Source organism: Phaenicophaeus curvirostris, chromosome 2 (genome assembly GCF_032191515.1).
Source record: "Phaenicophaeus curvirostris isolate KB17595 chromosome 2, BPBGC_Pcur_1.0, whole genome shotgun sequence".
In the NCBI taxonomy this organism is placed as follows: domain Eukaryota; kingdom Metazoa; phylum Chordata; class Aves; order Cuculiformes; family Cuculidae; genus Phaenicophaeus; species Phaenicophaeus curvirostris.
In genome coordinates this window covers 105,794,218-105,812,386 of record NC_091393.1, presented here as the reverse complement: position 1 = coordinate 105,812,386, position 18,169 = coordinate 105,794,218, and the positions used below count along the sequence as shown (strand labels likewise).

Below are 18,169 nucleotides of genomic sequence, written 5' to 3'. Positions count from 1 at the left end.
GGACGCAGGTGAGTGCCCGGCGCGGCCCGAGCGCCCCCGACCCCGCACAGCGACCACCCGGCGCGCAGGCGGCGCCACCTCGCGGCTCGGAGGACCCGGCGGGGGCTCCGGCTGCAGCGGGGCGGGTGGGCGGGGGAGGAGGAGGGAGGAAGGAAGGAGGGACAAAAAGAGGGAGGGATGGAAAGAAGGAAAGAGAAAGGGATGGAAGGAGGAAGGGAATGAAGGAGGGAGGAAGGGTTGACAAGGAGGAGGGAGGGATAAAAGGAGAGAGGGATGGATGGAAGGAGGAAGGGAATGAAGGAGGGAGGAAGGGTTGACAAGGAGGAGGGAGGGATAAAAGGAGAGAGGGATGGATGGAAGGAGGAAGGGATGGAAGGAGGGAGGAAGGGATAACAAGAAGGAGGGAGAGACAAAAAGAGAGGAATGGAAAGGAGGAAGGAGGGAGGGAGGGACAAAAAGAGGGAGGGATGGAAGGAGGAATGCATGGAAAGAGGGAAGGAGGGAGGGAAGGAAGGAGAGCGGAAGGGTAGAGGGAGGAAGGAATGACAAGAAGGAGGGAGGAACAAAAAGAGGGAGGGATGGAAGGAAGGAGGGATGGAAAGAGAAAAGGAAGGAAGGAGAGAGGGCTGGAAAGAAGGAAGGAGGGAGGGAGGGACAAAAAGAGGGAAGAAGCGATGGAAGGAGGAAGCAATGGAAAGAAGAAAGGAGAGAGGGATGAAAAGGGAGGAAGGGATAGAAGAAGGGATGGAAGAAGAGAGGGAAAGAAGGGGGAAGGGAGGAAAGGAAGGAGGAAGGGATGGAGGGAAGGATGAAGGCAGGGAGGGGGAAGAAGAGGAAGGGGAGGAAGGAAATTAGAAGGGAGGGATAGATGGAGGGAGGGAGGGGTGGAAGGAAGGGCCAGTTGCATGGATAGGGCAGATGGATGGGACAGATGGAGGGAGGGATGAAATAAGGAAGGGATGGATGGAAGAAAGAAGAGCTAGAAGAAGGGAGGGAGGGAGGGATGGATGGATGGAGAACCATCAGAGTAACTAGTGCACCCATGACAGTGTAGCAGGGACCATGGTGCCCACATATGGTCCCTGAGGCATTACCAGTATGGGTGTTAAGCTCCTGTCCCACCCTGACTGCCTGTGTTGCTCTTGCTCCTGTCAGATGAGAGAGCTTATCCTGGCTCTTGGACCACTAGATCCCTTCCTTTGTGTCATGTGAGCTTTAGAATTCGGGTCTGGCCTCATTCCCCTATGCCTTTTGGGTGTGGGAATGGTTGATGTGCTTCACCCCTGTCCTAAGGGTTGAACCCTTGACTGGGTTCAGTGAGGGGTGCACGGTGACGCCCACCATCTCCCGTAGCCATCGGGTGTCCTGCAGAAAGCTCCTGAGGTACATGCCTATGGTACGTATGTGTTTGGTGGGTTGTGAGTCAGAAACAGGACAAATATCCCACATGGGAATCACACTTGTGCTTTGAAAGAGCATTTGTTGAAGAAGGCAGAGAGGAAATCACTCTAAGGAATGGTTCTTTATCTGCTTGTTTGGCCAAGCCTCTCATCTATGGTGTGCTGCTCTCACAGCTGAAATACAGGAGTTGCTGTAGGAACAGTTTGTTTCCTTATGAAAACAGTACATTTTTATTGTGTGTAACGCTGCTCTCTGTCAATCGTGGTTGCGGGTGTATTCAGGGCCTTTGAGGGGAGCTCATGGAGAAGTGGGGATATGATCTCAATATGTTAAGTTAAACAATTGGATACAGAAATGTGGCAAACTGTTCTCAGGTGAAGTAGTCTTAGTGCTAGGCTTGAGTTCATTAACAACATTTTCAAATTCCTGTTTATTTTGATACATGGAATTGGCATTAATAAAAAATAACCCACTGCTTTAGTAGTCTCGTAGTTTGCAGTTACTTAATGAAGTGTGGAAGTGAATTATGTGGCATTTTCTTTGCTCGTTTTAAGACTCACCTGTTACTGGGCCCTGCTACAGCTGCCTTCCACCCAAGTAGGAAAAACACAGATACCTTACAACCAGAGAAGTTGCTTACACAAGCTATTGTGTTTTTTTCCTGTGCAGATGTTATTGTTATACTCAGTAGTAAGTACACTCCAGCCTAGCTGGTTCTTCTACGTGCAGAGGATGTTTTGCCTCAGGTTGGATCTGAGACCTCTTTGCAAATGTGTGTTTCCATGGCTGAGACCTGTGTTGTCATCTATAACAATATCTTGACTGTGTGTCCAAGATGTGCACACAACTTTGTATTTAAAAGGTATAAAGTTCAGGGGTTTCTTTGTTAATCCCAATTTTACTTGGGATCTGTGGGGACTAATTGGGCAAGTGGCGTTGTGCATGTTTTTGGAGCCAGTGTTAGAGATGGCTATCATGTTTGGTAGATTGGTAAAAGTGTTCTGCTAGTCTATGTATCTTGTTTATTTAGACTTTTTTTTTTGAGTTAGTAATGCCATATTTTGCACAAGTGTGTTTAAGAAATTACAGAAAGATGTTGTGTTTGGCCAGTTTGTCTTACATGCCTAATTCTTGATTATATCTCAACAGGCTACAGTTTTGAGTAGCAACACAGCTGAAAGATATACCAACTGTGTCAGTCAAAAGGGGCCTGGGCACGAGTTGGCAGCTCGTGGATCTGGTAAATAACCCCTGTCTTTCAGCTGGGCAAGTTGATAGCTCGTGGATCTGGGACATGACTATCCCTTCCTCAGCCTTATTCTCCTTATCCTCTCCCCTTCTTATAAGTGTCACCACTATAGACAGCATGGACCTGAGTTTTTGATTTGAGTTCTGTGACAAATGTTTAAGTTATGGGGTGGAATGTAAAGCGCAACTATGCTTCTTCCTTTGCCTTAAACATTTTGTCTGAAGGCTGCCCATTTGTGTGTTTGTTTTGTGGCACCAGCAATGAATAGTGGAGGTGGTGCAGCAGCAGACCTCCCCAAGGACAGAGCTTGGGATATTGCCTGAGGGCCTGGTCTGTGGCACCACGTTCAACAGAGGGGAGGTGCAGGAGTAAGCACCATTCTCCCTCGCCTGGCTGAGCTCAAGGTCTAGAGCTTGCTGCAGGGGCAGGTGATGCAGTGATGGGCACTGACCTTCCCTCACCCCCTTCCCTCCTCCTCCGTCTTCCTCCACCTGCCGGACTGCCCGGGCTTAACCCTCCCAAAAGACATGTGGCAAGACCACCCCAACATGTGCTGATGGGGGTTGGTCAGTCCTTATAAAAGAGCTCTCAAGGAACCACATGGGGCTCTCACTTTCACATTCTCTCTCACCCATCACTTCGATTGGACCAGCCTGGACCACATGGCCTGGAAGAAGCTGTGACCATGTGTTCCCAAGGAACTGCCACTGCCCATCAATGTGGTGATTTCTTTCCTTTTCTCTTTCTTTGTCTCTCTCCCGTTACCTTATGGTGCGTGTATCAGATTGGATCCGAGTGACCTTGGCTGCATTCAGGGATCAGATTGTGATCCAAACAGGTTGGGATTTGTTTCTGTAACTTTGGGAAGATGTACCCCCATGTCATGGCTGTGCACCCCAGTATTTTGGTCTGTTTATGTTTGCCGGCACCAGAATAAATACTGCTTTTGATTTTCGCCATGATGGTGACCTTGTTGGCCTCTGGATCACCACACAGATAAATGAACCCTAACCCCAGTCAGGCCTGGACGCGAGCATGTGGCTTGTGGGTCTGGGGCATGACAAACTGTCAGTTCATAGTCACAGGTCTGAATGCCCACTGCCTCTGTATGTTCTGAAATTGATTGGCATGTCAATAAATCACTTGGACCTGGCAAATTCTACAAATGTGGAACCACAAAAATGTTTTTCTTCTGAGCAGGGAAGCCAACTACATTGGACAATGGATTGCAGCAGGATCAGCCAGAACAGCGATGTTTTCTTTCTTTCTTGTTGCAGCCCGTAAGATGACTACAATAACTTCTTTGAGAGGAGATACAGAATTGGTCAGTGCCAGAAGAACAGAATCACGTGATGTTTCAGATATTATCGGCCTCTTCAGCCATTTTACAGAAGCAATTTTTGGAAGGATTGATGTCACACACCTTTTGTAAGTAATTTTTTAGGGACGTTATATTACCTTTCTTGCAGAAAACTAAAGAAATTATGTTACATTTAAAATGGCAGAAAACACGATGAGCCTTTATGTGGTGTGACTTCACAAAAAGGGATAGAAAAATCTGCTTCCATCTCTTCGCTGTGTCACACACGCATGTTTTTTTGCAAACTTGAATCACTGCTACCAGAATGGTGGACAAGATTTAACTCTATACTAGCTTCCTTTTTATAAAAGTTCAGGAGAAATTCTTTTGGATGATATGAGTGTCTGCTGTCAGCTCCATCTAACACAATCCTTTTGCCTGATGGAGAGTGATAGAAGGACAAGGATTAGGGGTTTTAATCACTGTGTGGCCATGACCATTCTGTTTTCTTTTCCTGTGTGTGTCTAAATAATTTCCTTCTTTCCCAGTTTCTCCTTAATGAAAGGCATTAATGGTTGGACTCGATGATCTGTTGGGTCTCTTCCAACTTGGTTATTCTATGATTCTATGAATTGGTTATTTTTTGCCTCTCTTTATTCTACCTTGAGAGGCAGCCTCTCTCTGGCATAAAATACATTTCAATGTGCCTCTTCATTTCATGGTTCCATGATACCTGATAGCCTCCATGTTTTGACATCTGTATCCTAGGTGCTTGTGCGGCAGTGTCCTTGGTGGAAATGGGTAGCTGTATAAGTCTTCTCTTACCCTCTCTTCATCACCAGAGATAGTGATGAAACTTAAGCGCTTCATCTTTCTGTGCAGTGATGAGCACCAGAGATAGACGGTGTGAAATGCTGACGGGCCACTTAGTTTTTTTTGCAAATGTCTCAGATGACAGCTGTTTTGGGAAAAAATAGATGTATGACAAAACATGCAAATAAGAGGGAGCATTTAATTCTCTCACATCAAATTTATGGTAACTGAGGATTTGAAAAATTATGTGAATTGTTGTAATGTCAGAATACAAAAATAAATATTTGGAATTGAAGCAATAATGTGATGTGTCATGGTTTAGCCCCACACAGCTAAATCTTGGCAGCTAAAACCATGCAGCTGAGCTCCCAAAATCCTTTCTCCTTTCCCCCCTGCAGGGAAAGAGGAGAGGGAACTGAGAGGAAAAAGACTTGCAGATTGGAAACTAGAGCTATAACTTTCATGAAATTATAATAATAATGAAAATAATGAAAGTAATAAAATATATACAATTATATGAGATCGTGTCCCCACCCCTTGATGACCATACATAACCACAAATGCTGCAGAGCAGACCTGCAGAGCACCTGGCCTATTTGCCTCTCCTTGCAGGTGTGACCCCTTTTCCACCTGCTTGAGAATTACCTCAGTTAAGTATAAGCATTGGCCTTTTTGCATGCCAATGCCCCATCTTATCACTTTTAGCGAAGAATACTGTCTCAAAAATCTGCAGTTAGCGTTCAGAGAAATGAAGTTACTTTAACTAACTGAGTTAGTCACAAAACTGACTCTAATTTAGCTCAAACCACAACATGAGTTTAGGATGTGGCAGTGATGTTTTATTGAGGCACAGTCCTGGGAGCACTTTCAAATATGGTTAGTTTTGCTATTCTAATAGGCTGAATTAACAGTGACTTTTCTTTGTGTAGTTTCTTCAACTTCAGCAAAATTAAACTTTTTCCACAGAGAAAAATCAAATCTTGCTTTGACATGCTGCAATGAGAAGAATGAAGTTGTAGCCCATGCTGCCTTTCTGGACTATCCAAATTGGAATGTCACTGATCAGTCTGATTGGGAATCATTCTTACATGAAAACTATGTTAACAATAAATGCACAGTAAGTAAACTGTGTGATTATAGTTGAGTTTTCATTTCAGGCTTAGGTATGAAAAATATGCATTAATATGTTTCAGGTAGATCTGAGGCATTCAGGTTGATGAAGGTGATCATCAGATTTCTTACTAAACCCTCAGATGCTCAGAAGTTCATGTGTACCTGTGCTTTTGCCACTACAGTAACTGTAAGGATGGCAGTTAAGGACCCAAGTCCTTTCTTTGCCAGGCATCTGCATAACATCTCCAATGCACTGTGCTAGCACTGAGAGCAGTGTTAATAATGGCTGTCACCAATATTTGGCATTTAGAAACCTGTCTAGCTCTGGTTATATCATTTACGTGAGAGGTGGAGTCTATTGCTCTGAGGTCCCTCTCACTGCAAGGGAACTGGAATCCTCATTTCTCACCTTTTGGAGTAAAGTTTCATTATTTTACAGAACCAAATGGAAATGCAATGGCTTCAGAGAACGAATGAGGGACAGGGTGTGGACCCCTGCTTGCAGGATGGTGACTTGCACTGAGTGGAAGACCATGCTGACATGAATGAGCATCTTGGTTCTGGAGTGCTTGTTTGATGCTGGTGTGGAGATGGCTGCGCTCTGTTCTGTGTGGTGACAGTTTTCATACAGGCTTCTTGGTCAGGTTTATGAATTAGGATTAGGAATTATGGACTAGAAATAGGCAATTAGAAATTCGGGATTCAAATGCTGCCAATCATTCAGTCCAGCTAAGAGTTAGATCCTGTGATCGTTGAGAAACTATGGAATGTGTTAACCACAAACACTCAAAAGCTAGGCAGCGCATACCAGAATAAGGTATTGGCAATACTGAAATTATCTTTACACGGTTTGTTCATCCCTTTTCCAATGTTGTTCTGGGAGACGTTAAGCGGTGGCTTGCAGAAAAACTGACAAATACTGCAATTGTATTTAAAAATGCTGTGTGCTGTTAAAAGAAACAAAATTATTACAGCCAAAAGGAGTATAGGAAAAAAACATGTAATTTCCTTGTAATCTGTTTTCTTTGTCAATTGAACAGCACTTTGTGTACAGGCATATTGCAGGCACAACCACTTCATTCAGTGTGCAGCTGCAGCTGCTCCTGTTGGGTTACGCTGTGCTGTCAGTTCTGTGAGCTCTTCCTCCGGCAGCCTGCTTAACAATATCTCTTGTGGCAAAGCTGCAGCTGAATTCACTGTGCAGAAGCACACAAAGAGAAAAGACAAAAAAAGAAAGAGCTCGAGCATGTTAGGCATTACTGCTCCTAAAGAGGAACAAAAGGTACTTTGGAACATTGACAAGGAGCAGAAGAAGTCTTCTCTTTCTAGAATTGAGATTGTTTTCTTAAATGTGTACAGAAGATTCAGTCAGAAGGTTCAGTATGTGTTCAGTACAACTGAACCAAATCTGAATTATAACTGGATGAGATATTGTTGGTTAACTGCAGACTAAATCCATGCAGATGTGCTTTATAAAATTAAAATCTTCTGAAAATAAGAATTTCTTAAAAGACAAGTTGACCAGTTTTTTTCCTAGAGCACAGAAATTATAAGATAGCACAAAGGTCTAAATTAGGAACTGACTTGCGTAGAATTTAATTAGTGAAAATGCTTTACAGGATTGCCTGGTTAGTATCACTGTTCAGAAACAGTTACAGGCCAAATCTTTCCTCCTGGGCCTCCTCTTGGACCTTGAGGACAAAACATTATATTTTTACTACTTCTTCCTTTTTCTTTTTCATTTAAGAACTAAACAAACCAAAGAGAAAAGTCTGATTTTTAGAAATGGCTTTTGATTTATATTCATCACATTAGCCTGTTGTCTTTGTGCTGGTCCATATACTGCAACCTCTAATAAAGTTATTCTTGCTCTAAATTTGCTGAAATTTATTGGTGACCCTATTCATGACATTTTAGTTGAATATTAAACTATTTGGATGACCTCAACTTTTCCCACTTCAAGTATTTTTTTTGTAGAAGTATTTCATCTACGGGTAGATCGTCACTGACTCTAAACTTGAAATTAATATGCAAGAGAAAAGAGCTGAATTAATAGCATTTTGAATTCCAGCACAAGGGTTTTCCTTTGTTATCACTTTCCATTAGCTGGAGGCTAGGATAAAGATGTCTTTTAGTCTGCCCTGTTTCTGCCTGGATATTTAAATGTGTCTAATGGTGCGATCTTAGGACTTCATATTCTTCTTCTTTTAAAGAAAAAAAAGATTTTAGGATTATGAGAAGTATGTCAAGTTTGGGGGTTTTTATTTAAATCTAGAAAGAATGTCTTTATTGGCCAAATGTTAAATTAATGTTATTGACATTTAGGTCTTAATTACTGTGGTTAAATTAAAATGTTGTTAATCTGGAATTGATGCTGTTAAATATGAAGAATGGTGTATGCATATCATAGTCAAACGATATTAAGCTTGAATGTAAATCAAAACTATTACAGAAGCACAAATCATGACATAAAAAAGTCCTTTAATCATATAACTTTATCCACATGTGCTTTGAAGTTACTTATATATGTGAAGCTACTAATTCTGAGTGTAGATTATTTAATATATTGAAAATAAGTATGCGCATTAATACTTGGGTTGACTTAATAAATATTAGTGGCATGGTGTTTGGGTTCTCATTCCTTGTTTTATAGCCTTTGAACACATTGTTCATGCATCTTTTTGTGGCAAAAGAAGAATACGCAGCTGGATGTTCCCAAGAAGTTGTTAGGTGAGTTCATATGTAACTTTCTGTTGTGAAGCACATACACTCTCCTGCCATCATTTGGAGAGGCTATGGAATTTAAAAATCCCTTAAGGTCATCACTGGATCAGAATTAATCTCCCTAAACAGTCTCAGAAGGTAATAAAGCATAACCTTGTATTGATTGAATGTGCACTGTTGGCTTTGAAACTAAGCTGTTAACAGTTCCAAGTATGCTTTCCAAATGCAGTTAAGGTTTAGCTGTATCTTTGCTATATTTTTCCACAGAAATAGTACTGCAGTTGTAAAGCAGATTGATTGATTTAATCTTATTTCTTCCTAAATTCCTCTTGTAAAAATCAAAGTGCCTGACTGAGCAAGAAGCTTAAAAAGCTGTCGATGTTTCTGGAATATGCATCTTCCTGGATAATCCATTGATTGTTAGTACAGACTATATGCCAAGGCTGCAAACTATACAATACAAACAGCACACTCTATTACTGTGTTAGATCAGTACTCAAGTACAATCGTCGCTCAGGTTATTTGGTACAGCTCAGAATCTACTTACATAAGCAGAGTGAATTGCATTTGGTGCTGTGGCAGTTGAATGTAATTTACAGTTACTTTGTCATGTCAAACCAGCTTATCCAGATGCCAGGTCAGAGATCTGCCAGCAGAGATCTGGCATCTTTAATTTGTTCTCCATTGGGAAACTGATATAAAAAGGAGGATGTCTGAAATCTAAGGATTAGGAAATTAAGAGAGGAATAAGGTAGGAAAATTCCAGTAAAAAAATGTCCAGATTAATTTCATATGATTTTATTTGTCATAAATAAAATGTTTTAATTTTTGAGCCATGTGGACTCATGAAGGATGATTAGAGACACTGGAGAAAAAAATTGTACATATTAAAAGACAAGCTGCTCTATTTGATTTGGTATAATGATGAAAGACTGAATACAGTCATGTTATTTGTCCAGGAAGGCTTTTATCACAGTTCCAGAACTGCAGTTTATACTTCTCTTCGTACCAGCTGATGAGAATTTAGGTAAGAATTTAATACTATTCTATTCTTAAAATAATAAGAATAATCTCAAATCTCTTTATTGTTACTTCACATTCTATTAATGGTCTTTTTTATGCTTGGGGTTTTGTTTTTATTTAATATTGGGTGCAGTTATACTTTTCTACACATGCAGAAAACACAATCTTAAAGTATCTTCTAATGGACATAGCATGTAAAAGAGGTTTATGTGGTTATGTGTTTGCTCCAGAGATCCGTTCAGCAGTCTCTCCATTTCCTGCAGTCTTTAAATTTGCCCCAAACAGATCCGAGTTTACACAGGAGTTAAGGTCTCAAAAATAATTTCCTACATTTTTTTGAAGATTTCTGGCTGAATAGAGACAAGAAATTGAAATCGGCACTTGTACTTTGAGAGACAGTGACTAATGGGCCACTTGGCAGGTGAAAATATATATACACAAGCACACACATACACGCACTCATAGAGTCAGCCAGGCATTGTGCTTGTCCACATTGGGTACTTGCTCTTATTTAGCCAAATAAGTACAAGGTAGGGTGAGGACACTTCGGCAAAGGTCAGAAGAGGCGTTGGAGACATGGAAGGAAATGAAGATTATTTTTTTTTCAAAGCGGAAGTACACATACCTTAATCAGAGAACAGCAGCTAACTTGGAGTTTTAGTCCTGAATTCAGATGAATAAGCCACGCATCTACTTAATGACTGAGTTGTGATTGGAGCTTTTCTTGAAGTGAACTGGAACATTTCCTGATACGCCAATTTCTGCTTATCTCAGTTCCAAGTCATGCTAAAAAAGCTCCATACTGGTGTGTCAGCTACAGAATAAAGGCTTTTGTCAAACCTACCCTAGCAACACATGTCAGCTTCCTTTCAGCAAAGTCCTGACAAAGATTCTCCGGGAGCATATAGTATTGGTTATAAGACCAGCATTTCTATTTTCTACCCTACCACTTTCTGATGGCTTTAAAGCTTATTCAGGTTTGGGGTGCTGCATTAATTAATAAATTTGATTCATCACTGGATTAAGTAATAAAATAATAAATTAATCCAGTGACAATTCTTTCACACATTTATTCTACTGTCATCTCAGCTTCATTGCTCAACGTAAAAGACTTAGGGGACTACGCCAGCTGTGGTTTTAAGTTCAAAACCCCATTTTGCCCAAACAGCTTTGCTGATAATTTGTAAGTTTATACAATGAAGTTTCTCTGTTGCTCTTAACAGATTTTTCTCATTCACAGAGCCAGACATGGGAAATGTCTTTGAAAGGATGATGACTGCTCCAAGTTCAGTAGTGGATACAAGCTTTACCTTGCTAGTGTGCCACAGACATCAGTATCACCCACAACTGTATATTCGTAAAGCAAGGTAATACAGCTTCTCCCCTCTGCTTCTATGAGCAGAACTGTCTAGGTTAATTTGAAGGATTTTCTTTTTTGGTTTACATCATCAGTATCTGAGTTAAATTGCTATGATTTTCCTTGATAACCCAATTAAGTAGTTCTATGATTATGCTGCTTTTATTCTACTTCATCGCAAAATCAATTGCATTTTTTGTAAAACTAGGTCACTATCTAGAAAGAATATGTTTTCTGTCGGGAATGTTTGTTTTGTTTATCTGCTGGCTTAATTGCATTGCTGAGTATTTTAATGAGTATATGTAGTTTCTGGGTCTCTTGGAGCATATTCCAGCTTTTTTAAAATTTTCTCTTGTTATGTCATGTTCCAACCAGTTGAGCAAAGGCTAAATAGGAGGGCCTGTTACCTAAAAGAATTAAATAAGAGTAGAGAATCCCTAGTTCCAGTAGTCCTTCAGACATGGAGAGTAATCCTCTGTTGTCTTTTGTACACTCTCACTGTGTTTCCATGGAGCAGGCTGCCTCAGTGTTGCTCAGAGTGCTTAAGAAAATAATGGGATAACCCTTTTCCATCCATCGTGTCATCTGTTTCAGTGGAAGCAATTTGAGCAAAGACTTTATGATGCGCTCACACTATATGCCTTTAATAAAGCCTTGCTCATATTCGGGATCCAGGTCATAAATGGCCTCAAGTTGCATCAGGGGAGGTTTAGATTGGATATTAGGAAAAAATTCTTTACTGAAAGAGTGATGAAACATTGGCACAGGCTGCCCAGGGAAGTGGTAGAGTCTCCCTTCCTGGAGGTGTTCCAAGAAATGCAAAGCTGTGGACTTCAGGACATGGTTTAATAGGCGTGTTTGTGTTGTGTTGAGGATTGGACTTGATGATCTTGGAGGTCTTTTCACCCTTAATGATTCAATGATTCTATAATGCCATTTAAAAAGTTAGACTCTGAATTATTTCTTTCTTTCCTACCTGCTCCACTGCCTGCAGCATATGCCAGGCAAGGATGCAAGTTTCTCTAGCAGCCTTTCCTGTTGATGTCTACCTGTATATTAACTATTACCAGTTTTTTCCTGCTACTTGAATTCTGCTGCCTGTGCTAAATGGCAGCTTTCTGAGCGTGTGCTAGTGCTGCATACAGTCACAGTGAAGGGAAGTTTCTAATCCAATGGGGCTTTATGTTTTTCTGCTTAGATTGCTGGATCATATATGCTGTCATTGCTGTGTAGATGCTTCCCTGTAGCATGGTTGAGATGTAACCAATATCTATCAGATTTGGGTTCAGTTGTCATCTTCTTCACAGTGGGAAGAGTGTGTATAGGGTAATGTTTTATGGCGTAAAAATTCCATTTTATTCTAATTAATTCTGGAGTTGTTTTTCTTTATTCTAAATATAAGGTTGCTATATGGTTATGCAGCAGGATTATGATTAAATTAGCATTTCTGATTCTTGTAGTGGAAACTGAAGTCCCATTCATGGGACACTGTATCATATGATATCGATGTGTGTGGGTGTCAGCATCGGCCAGTGTTAACAGATGGTAATGCCGTGTTTGGCTTATTTCTCTGCCTGGTAGATCCACACCTGTTTGTTTACGGGTTAATTCATGCTGACATCTCGGGCTGGATTCTGACAGAAGCCTGTCTCTCAGGGACATGTTTTACATGTACTTAATTTTATCAAATAGGCCTGAAACAAATCTACAGATTGTGCTCTTTATCCTATAGTTTTAGTCCATGTTTGCAATATCCTGGCACTTGACTTCTAAGCATTTTTAGAAAAAGGACTGAGCCTGGACCTTGGCCACTTCACACCGTCCTGCTACAAGTCTGGATATTCTGATATTTGCATACTAATTTGATATACAATTTTTAGGCTTTTAACGACCATTTTCTTCGAGTTGTCTACCATCTATCAGTATGTGAATAATCCTCAATACTGAGAAGTTATCAGAATGTGAATTAATTCCTGAGGATTTAAATTTTTTTCACGTGTCTTGATTCCAACTATTATGTTTGGATTCACTTAATTTGAAACATTTCTTTCTTTTGATGATCATTGGATATTATTAATAGAAATATATTTTACAAGGCTGGAAATGTAGGCTATACCAATATTCCGCAAAAGAGATACTATCTTGTCTGGGATTTCTGTAATTTGTTATGAATAATAAAATTAGGTACTTTAGTTTGGTTTTTTTTTTTATTGGCTAGTTTTTTTTTTATTATTGGAAAACTAACCAGGAAGTTGTTTCTTCCTAAATTACACAGTATCTGGTGATAAAAAATTCATACTTTAATGTTGTCTATCAATAGATTCTCTGAGTAAGCTAAATTATGTTTGCAGTAAATGCTTTGCGTTTCTTTTTTCTCAGTATTCACCTTTGTACTTCACTGACATCCATAGTAACGTTCAGTGGAGCCCTTTAGAGACTTATCTGTGAAAGTTTTCCCCAGCCACCTGCCTAGCAACATGTTCTGGGTCAATGATAGGAGATTAGGGTAATCTCTGTTCCCTCTTCCCTTGCTTATAGAGGGAGGGAGGAAAGAAGCTGTAAACTGATACTTTGCTTAACCATTAATTTTGAAGTTATTCTCCATCTGACCTTTATAATGTGAAATAAATCTGCAGTGTGCCTGAACGCAGTCCACTAAGCTTTCATGTTTAAGTTTCTTGCTGATATTGTCATTCTTGTATTTGTACCATATATATATAAGAGCTTGAAAATTTGCAGCTCCATGGGATGCCTGTCTCATGCCTGATCTGTCAGTGTAGGAATTTTGTAGTATTTTTACATAAGAAATCTATTATGTTTTGTTGGTTTGGGGGAGTTTATTATAGACTATGGTGCTAGTGGAGGATTGCAGAAATCAAAATTAGTTCTGTTTCTCCAGTTTCTAGTGTTCAGGAAGATTAATGGGCTTATGTGGAGACCCACTGACTATCATGAGGTCGGTCTCTATATGTACCATGAGCCAGCAGAACTGCCATCTGTGTCTTGACACACACCTTGTGTCATGTTGTGTTTTACAGAGCAGAATGCTGGGAGGAACTTGAAGCAATCAGCAAAACATTTGGTTTGGAAATGCTGTGTATGCATTATCTGCCCCAGTGAAACAACAGGTTTCAGATAGAGTATTGAAGTAGGGAAGTTCTGATAGCAGAAAACCTTACTGTGTTTTCTCCCTTGACATACTGCCTGCAAAGAAGAGGAAGGCTATTTTGGTTTGAGATATAAAGAATGTGAATTACTATAAATTTTGACAGGGTTTCATTGTTCTTGGAACTTTGTTTTAGTTGCATCTTTTGAATTTATTCTACAGACAAGTGATTGATGGTGTGTTATATTTTCTGTACCTTTAAATTTTTGTATGTAATTTATTACAATGAAGACTCTCACTTAAACAGTGAAAAAGAATGAAAAAGTGTGGGGTTTAGAAATGTCACCCCGGCAGCTGTTTTAACTTTGAGTGGGTGGTGATGTTATTCATGTCTGCTGGTTTCTCAGGTTGGCTTTCTTAGCTTAAAATCTGTATGAAAGAATCTGGCGACTGTCCTTCAGAAGAAGAATTAAATTACTTGAAACTCCTGGCAGATGGAGTAGCACTGTGGCTTGGGACATCCTAAGTGTCACAAGTTAAGGTGTGCGTAAGGGATACTCGCTCGGGGCCACAGCGGCTCCTTGCTGTCCATCCCACCGTGGGATGACTGACCTCAGCAGAGTGAGGTCAGGGCAGAGGAGTGTTCAAGGCTTTCTCTCCAGGCGGTGCTGAGCAATGGAGCAACAAGGGTAAGGAGAGAATTCTCAGACAGATGGCCCAAGAATAAAAAAGCAGAAACGACATCAAAATAAAAGGGGTCATGGGCCCTAGAGGAAAGGTAATCTTACTCAGAAGATCTGATTCACTCTTGTGTGCAGGAGCTGCATGTGCATGGCTGTGTGTGCAGAACTAAGATTTCCAAATTTGTAGGCACAAGTGTTTAACTATAAACGCATACAAACCTGGAGCAAAACACACATTTTCCGAACACTGAGGGAAGCATGAATGATCACTTCTGATAATTATCTTAAGAAACATGCTTCTACAATATGTAACACTTCTAAAGAAAAGTGAACTATTCTACTCACATCTTATTTTAGGGAAATTTGGGAAAGGACATCCCAGTTGGAGATTAATGACTGCATGGAGTAATGGATATATAAACCCATAGTAGTATTGTGAAGGATGGGTCATCATGAGGACAAGCTCAGAGAGTTGGGGTTGTTCAGCCTGGAGAAGAGAAGGCTCCGATGGGAGCTTGCAGCAGCCTCCCAGTACTGAAAGGGGCTGCAGGAAAGCTGGGGAGGGGCTCTTCATCAGGGAGTGCAAGGGATAGGACGGGGGGGGGGGGAAGGTTTTCAGCTGAAAGAAGGGAGATTTAGATGAAGTCTTAGAAAAAAATGTTTTCCTGTGAGGGTGGTGAGGCGCTGGCACAGGCTGCCCAGAGATGTCGTGGCTGCCCCATCCCTGGAGGTGTCCAAGGGCAGGTTGGCTGAGGCTTTGAGCCACCTGATACAGGGGGGTTGGAAGTTGTTGGGCTTTAAGGTCCCTTCCAACCCGAACCGTTCTACAATACTGTGCTGATTTTACGACTAACCCAAATGCCGCTCGGGGGCAGCAGAGCCGCGCGGAGCCGCGGGCGCGGAGCGAGGCCCGCCGGGCGCCTCAGGCCGCGTAACCGGGGCGGTGCAGCTGCCGTCTGCACGGCCCGCGGGTGGGTGCGGAGCCACCGCGGGGGCCGGGGGGCGGGGGGAGTGGGTTGTGCAGCCTGGAGAAGAGGAGACTGCGGGGAGAGCTCGTCGCTCTCGGCAGCTCCCCGCAAGGAGGTAGCAGACAGGTGCGTGCTGGTCTCTCCTCCCGAGTAAACAAGTGATAGAATGAGAAGAAATGGCCTCGAGTCGTGCCAGGGGAGGTTTCAGTTGGATATTAGGAAAAATTCTCTGAAGGAGTGGTGAAGCATAGGCAGCTCAGGGCAGCGGTGGTCTCCGTCCCTGGAGGTATTTAAAAGCTGTCTGGTTTTGGCACTTTGCAATATGGTTTAGTGGTGGACTTGACACTATGAAGTTTATGGTTGGACTTGACCATCTTAAGGGCCTGTCCACCACAGCTTCATCTTCCGAGCACTCTGTAACTGAAGGATGCAACCATTTGTTTCAAAGGCGACAGTTGTGGTGGTCTCAGTTTCCATCAGTCAGTTTAAGTGTTTGAGGTGCATTGATAATTCTGGATTTAATTGCTTTGCTCTATGGGGCTCGTCTTTCTCCTTGTGTGTTAGTGCGTCTGGTAACTGAGACAACTGAAAGCATGTTGCCCAGAAAATTCGTGGCTGCCCCATTCCTGGAGGTGTTCAAGGCCAGGTTGGATGAGGCTTTGAGCAACCTGATAGAGCAGAAGGTGTCCCTGCCCATGGCAGGGGGTTGGAACTCAGTAGTCATTGGTGTCCCTTCCAACCCAAGACATTCTGTGATTCTGTGTTCAGTCGCAGTTGTCTTATGGCCTTGAGGAGAAAGGGTTTTCTGAACTCCACAGTCTGGCAGTAAAAATCATTCTTTCTGATGGCCCATCACAGCCCCACTTCTCTCCCCAGTTTTTTTAGTTGCAGAATTGTTGCTTGGACTGCTTATTTCCTGCATTTTTTAGATAGTTAAATACAATCGTGGTTTCATCTTCTTATTGAAAGCAGCTCTCTGTTAGGGTTGGTTTGCCGTTGGCCTTTATGCCATGGTCGCAGCGCATATGGCTGATGAATTCATAGAATCATAGAATCGTTTGGGTTGGAAGGAACCTGAAAGCCCAGCCCCAGTGCCATGGGCAGGGACAACTTCCACTGCATCAGGTTGCTCAAAGCCCCATCCAAACTGGCCTTGAACACCTCCAGGGATGGGAGAGCCATGACTTCTCTGGACAGTGGATTCCTTCATTGTGTTGGTAGAAGCACTGAAACTTCTTGTTGAGACTTACACTGATCCTGGTTAAGAATTAATATTTTTTTTAAAAAAAAAATCATAGGAAAGAGTCTCTTGTCTATTTAAATAAAAATCTATGCAGTATGGGGCTTATATGACTACCACCGAAACCTGGACTGTTTGGAAGTTGGTGCCAGCAGCATTGAGAACCGACTGGAGTAGCAGAGGCAGTTAAAGCCTTGATACAGCAGATTCCCACCTATGCAGAAAGCCTTTCATGAGGCAGAGGGATAGAATAATTGCGCTTTGGCCTTTGTGTCTTTTTCAATGGTGGAGCATTAACTTGACTTTACAGAGGCATAATGGCTCGATTTCTGCCAGGTGACTCCCACACTGCTGTGTGTAATAACAGTAATCTAGCCAATACTCAGCACTGTTGAGCCCATACAGGAAGGCACTATTTTATTTTTTTTTAAAAGAACAGATTTTCTAAATTGCACTGGTGTAGCTTTTTGAGATTTCCGCCAACTCTAACCAACTGACGATTGAGGTCACTGAATACAATTATTTTAAATGAGGCCTAAAGCCCAGACCCACCTGGCCTGAGATGCCTTAGGCAAGAGAATTTTTAAGTGGGCTGCTCTCATATGTTGTTGAGAAAGATAAGCAACTCCACTGGGCAATCCAGATCTTAGGTGGGGTTGTGCTGTCTCTTGGAAGTGGTTCTGTCCCTCCTCTGGTTCTGAGGCTCCCACCATAGTGTGCGCTGGGGAGATGTCCTGGGTGAAATTGTTTATTTGTAAGTGGAGGCTTTGAATAAGGTATTTGTAATATTTGTCTATATGCTAACAGAGTAGAACAGAACTACCAGGACCTGTTAATGGCAGATCTTTAGGACATTACATAATCTCTTTTTTGCAGGTTGGAAGATTATGATGATCTCATGCCAATATGGACACGTTGGAGTAAGATCCAGAAAGAAACCTATAGTGAATATTTCCTTGCTGATCTCATAGAATGTCAAGATGAAGAGAATCAGGCTATTGTTTGTGAGGTCAGTCTGCCATGAACTCTGTTTTTGTCTAATCATAGTATCAGTGATATCACATGTGAATGACTGCATTTCAGCAAATAAAATCACTTTTTGAAGGTAGGATCTGCACGAAGGTAGGATCTGCACGCACACAGTGCCCTCCACCACACATTTTGTCTTTCCTTTCTTTAAGAATGATCTTTC

General features: G+C 41.8%; 1 protein-coding gene across 2 annotated transcripts in view; it reads left to right on the top strand.

Moving 5' to 3' along the window:
• Positions 1 to 3,902: 3,902 nt before the first annotated feature.
• Positions 3,903 to 18,169, top strand: part of CFAP61 (cilia and flagella associated protein 61) — a 110,243-nt gene continuing 95,976 nt past the window's right edge. The window contains exons 1-6 of one of the 2 annotated variants that reach the window (XM_069850304.1): positions 3,903 to 4,078; positions 5,730 to 5,880; positions 8,530 to 8,606; positions 9,560 to 9,627; positions 10,864 to 10,990; positions 17,854 to 17,986. In XM_069850304.1, the coding sequence (XP_069706405.1) occupies positions 3,903 to 4,078; positions 5,730 to 5,880; positions 8,530 to 8,606; positions 9,560 to 9,627; positions 10,864 to 10,990; positions 17,854 to 17,986 (732 nt within the window). The remainder of the gene's footprint in view (positions 4,079 to 5,729; positions 5,881 to 8,529; positions 8,607 to 9,559; positions 9,628 to 10,863; positions 10,991 to 17,853; positions 17,987 to 18,169) is intronic. The other variant, XM_069850303.1, reaches the window with a different exon arrangement.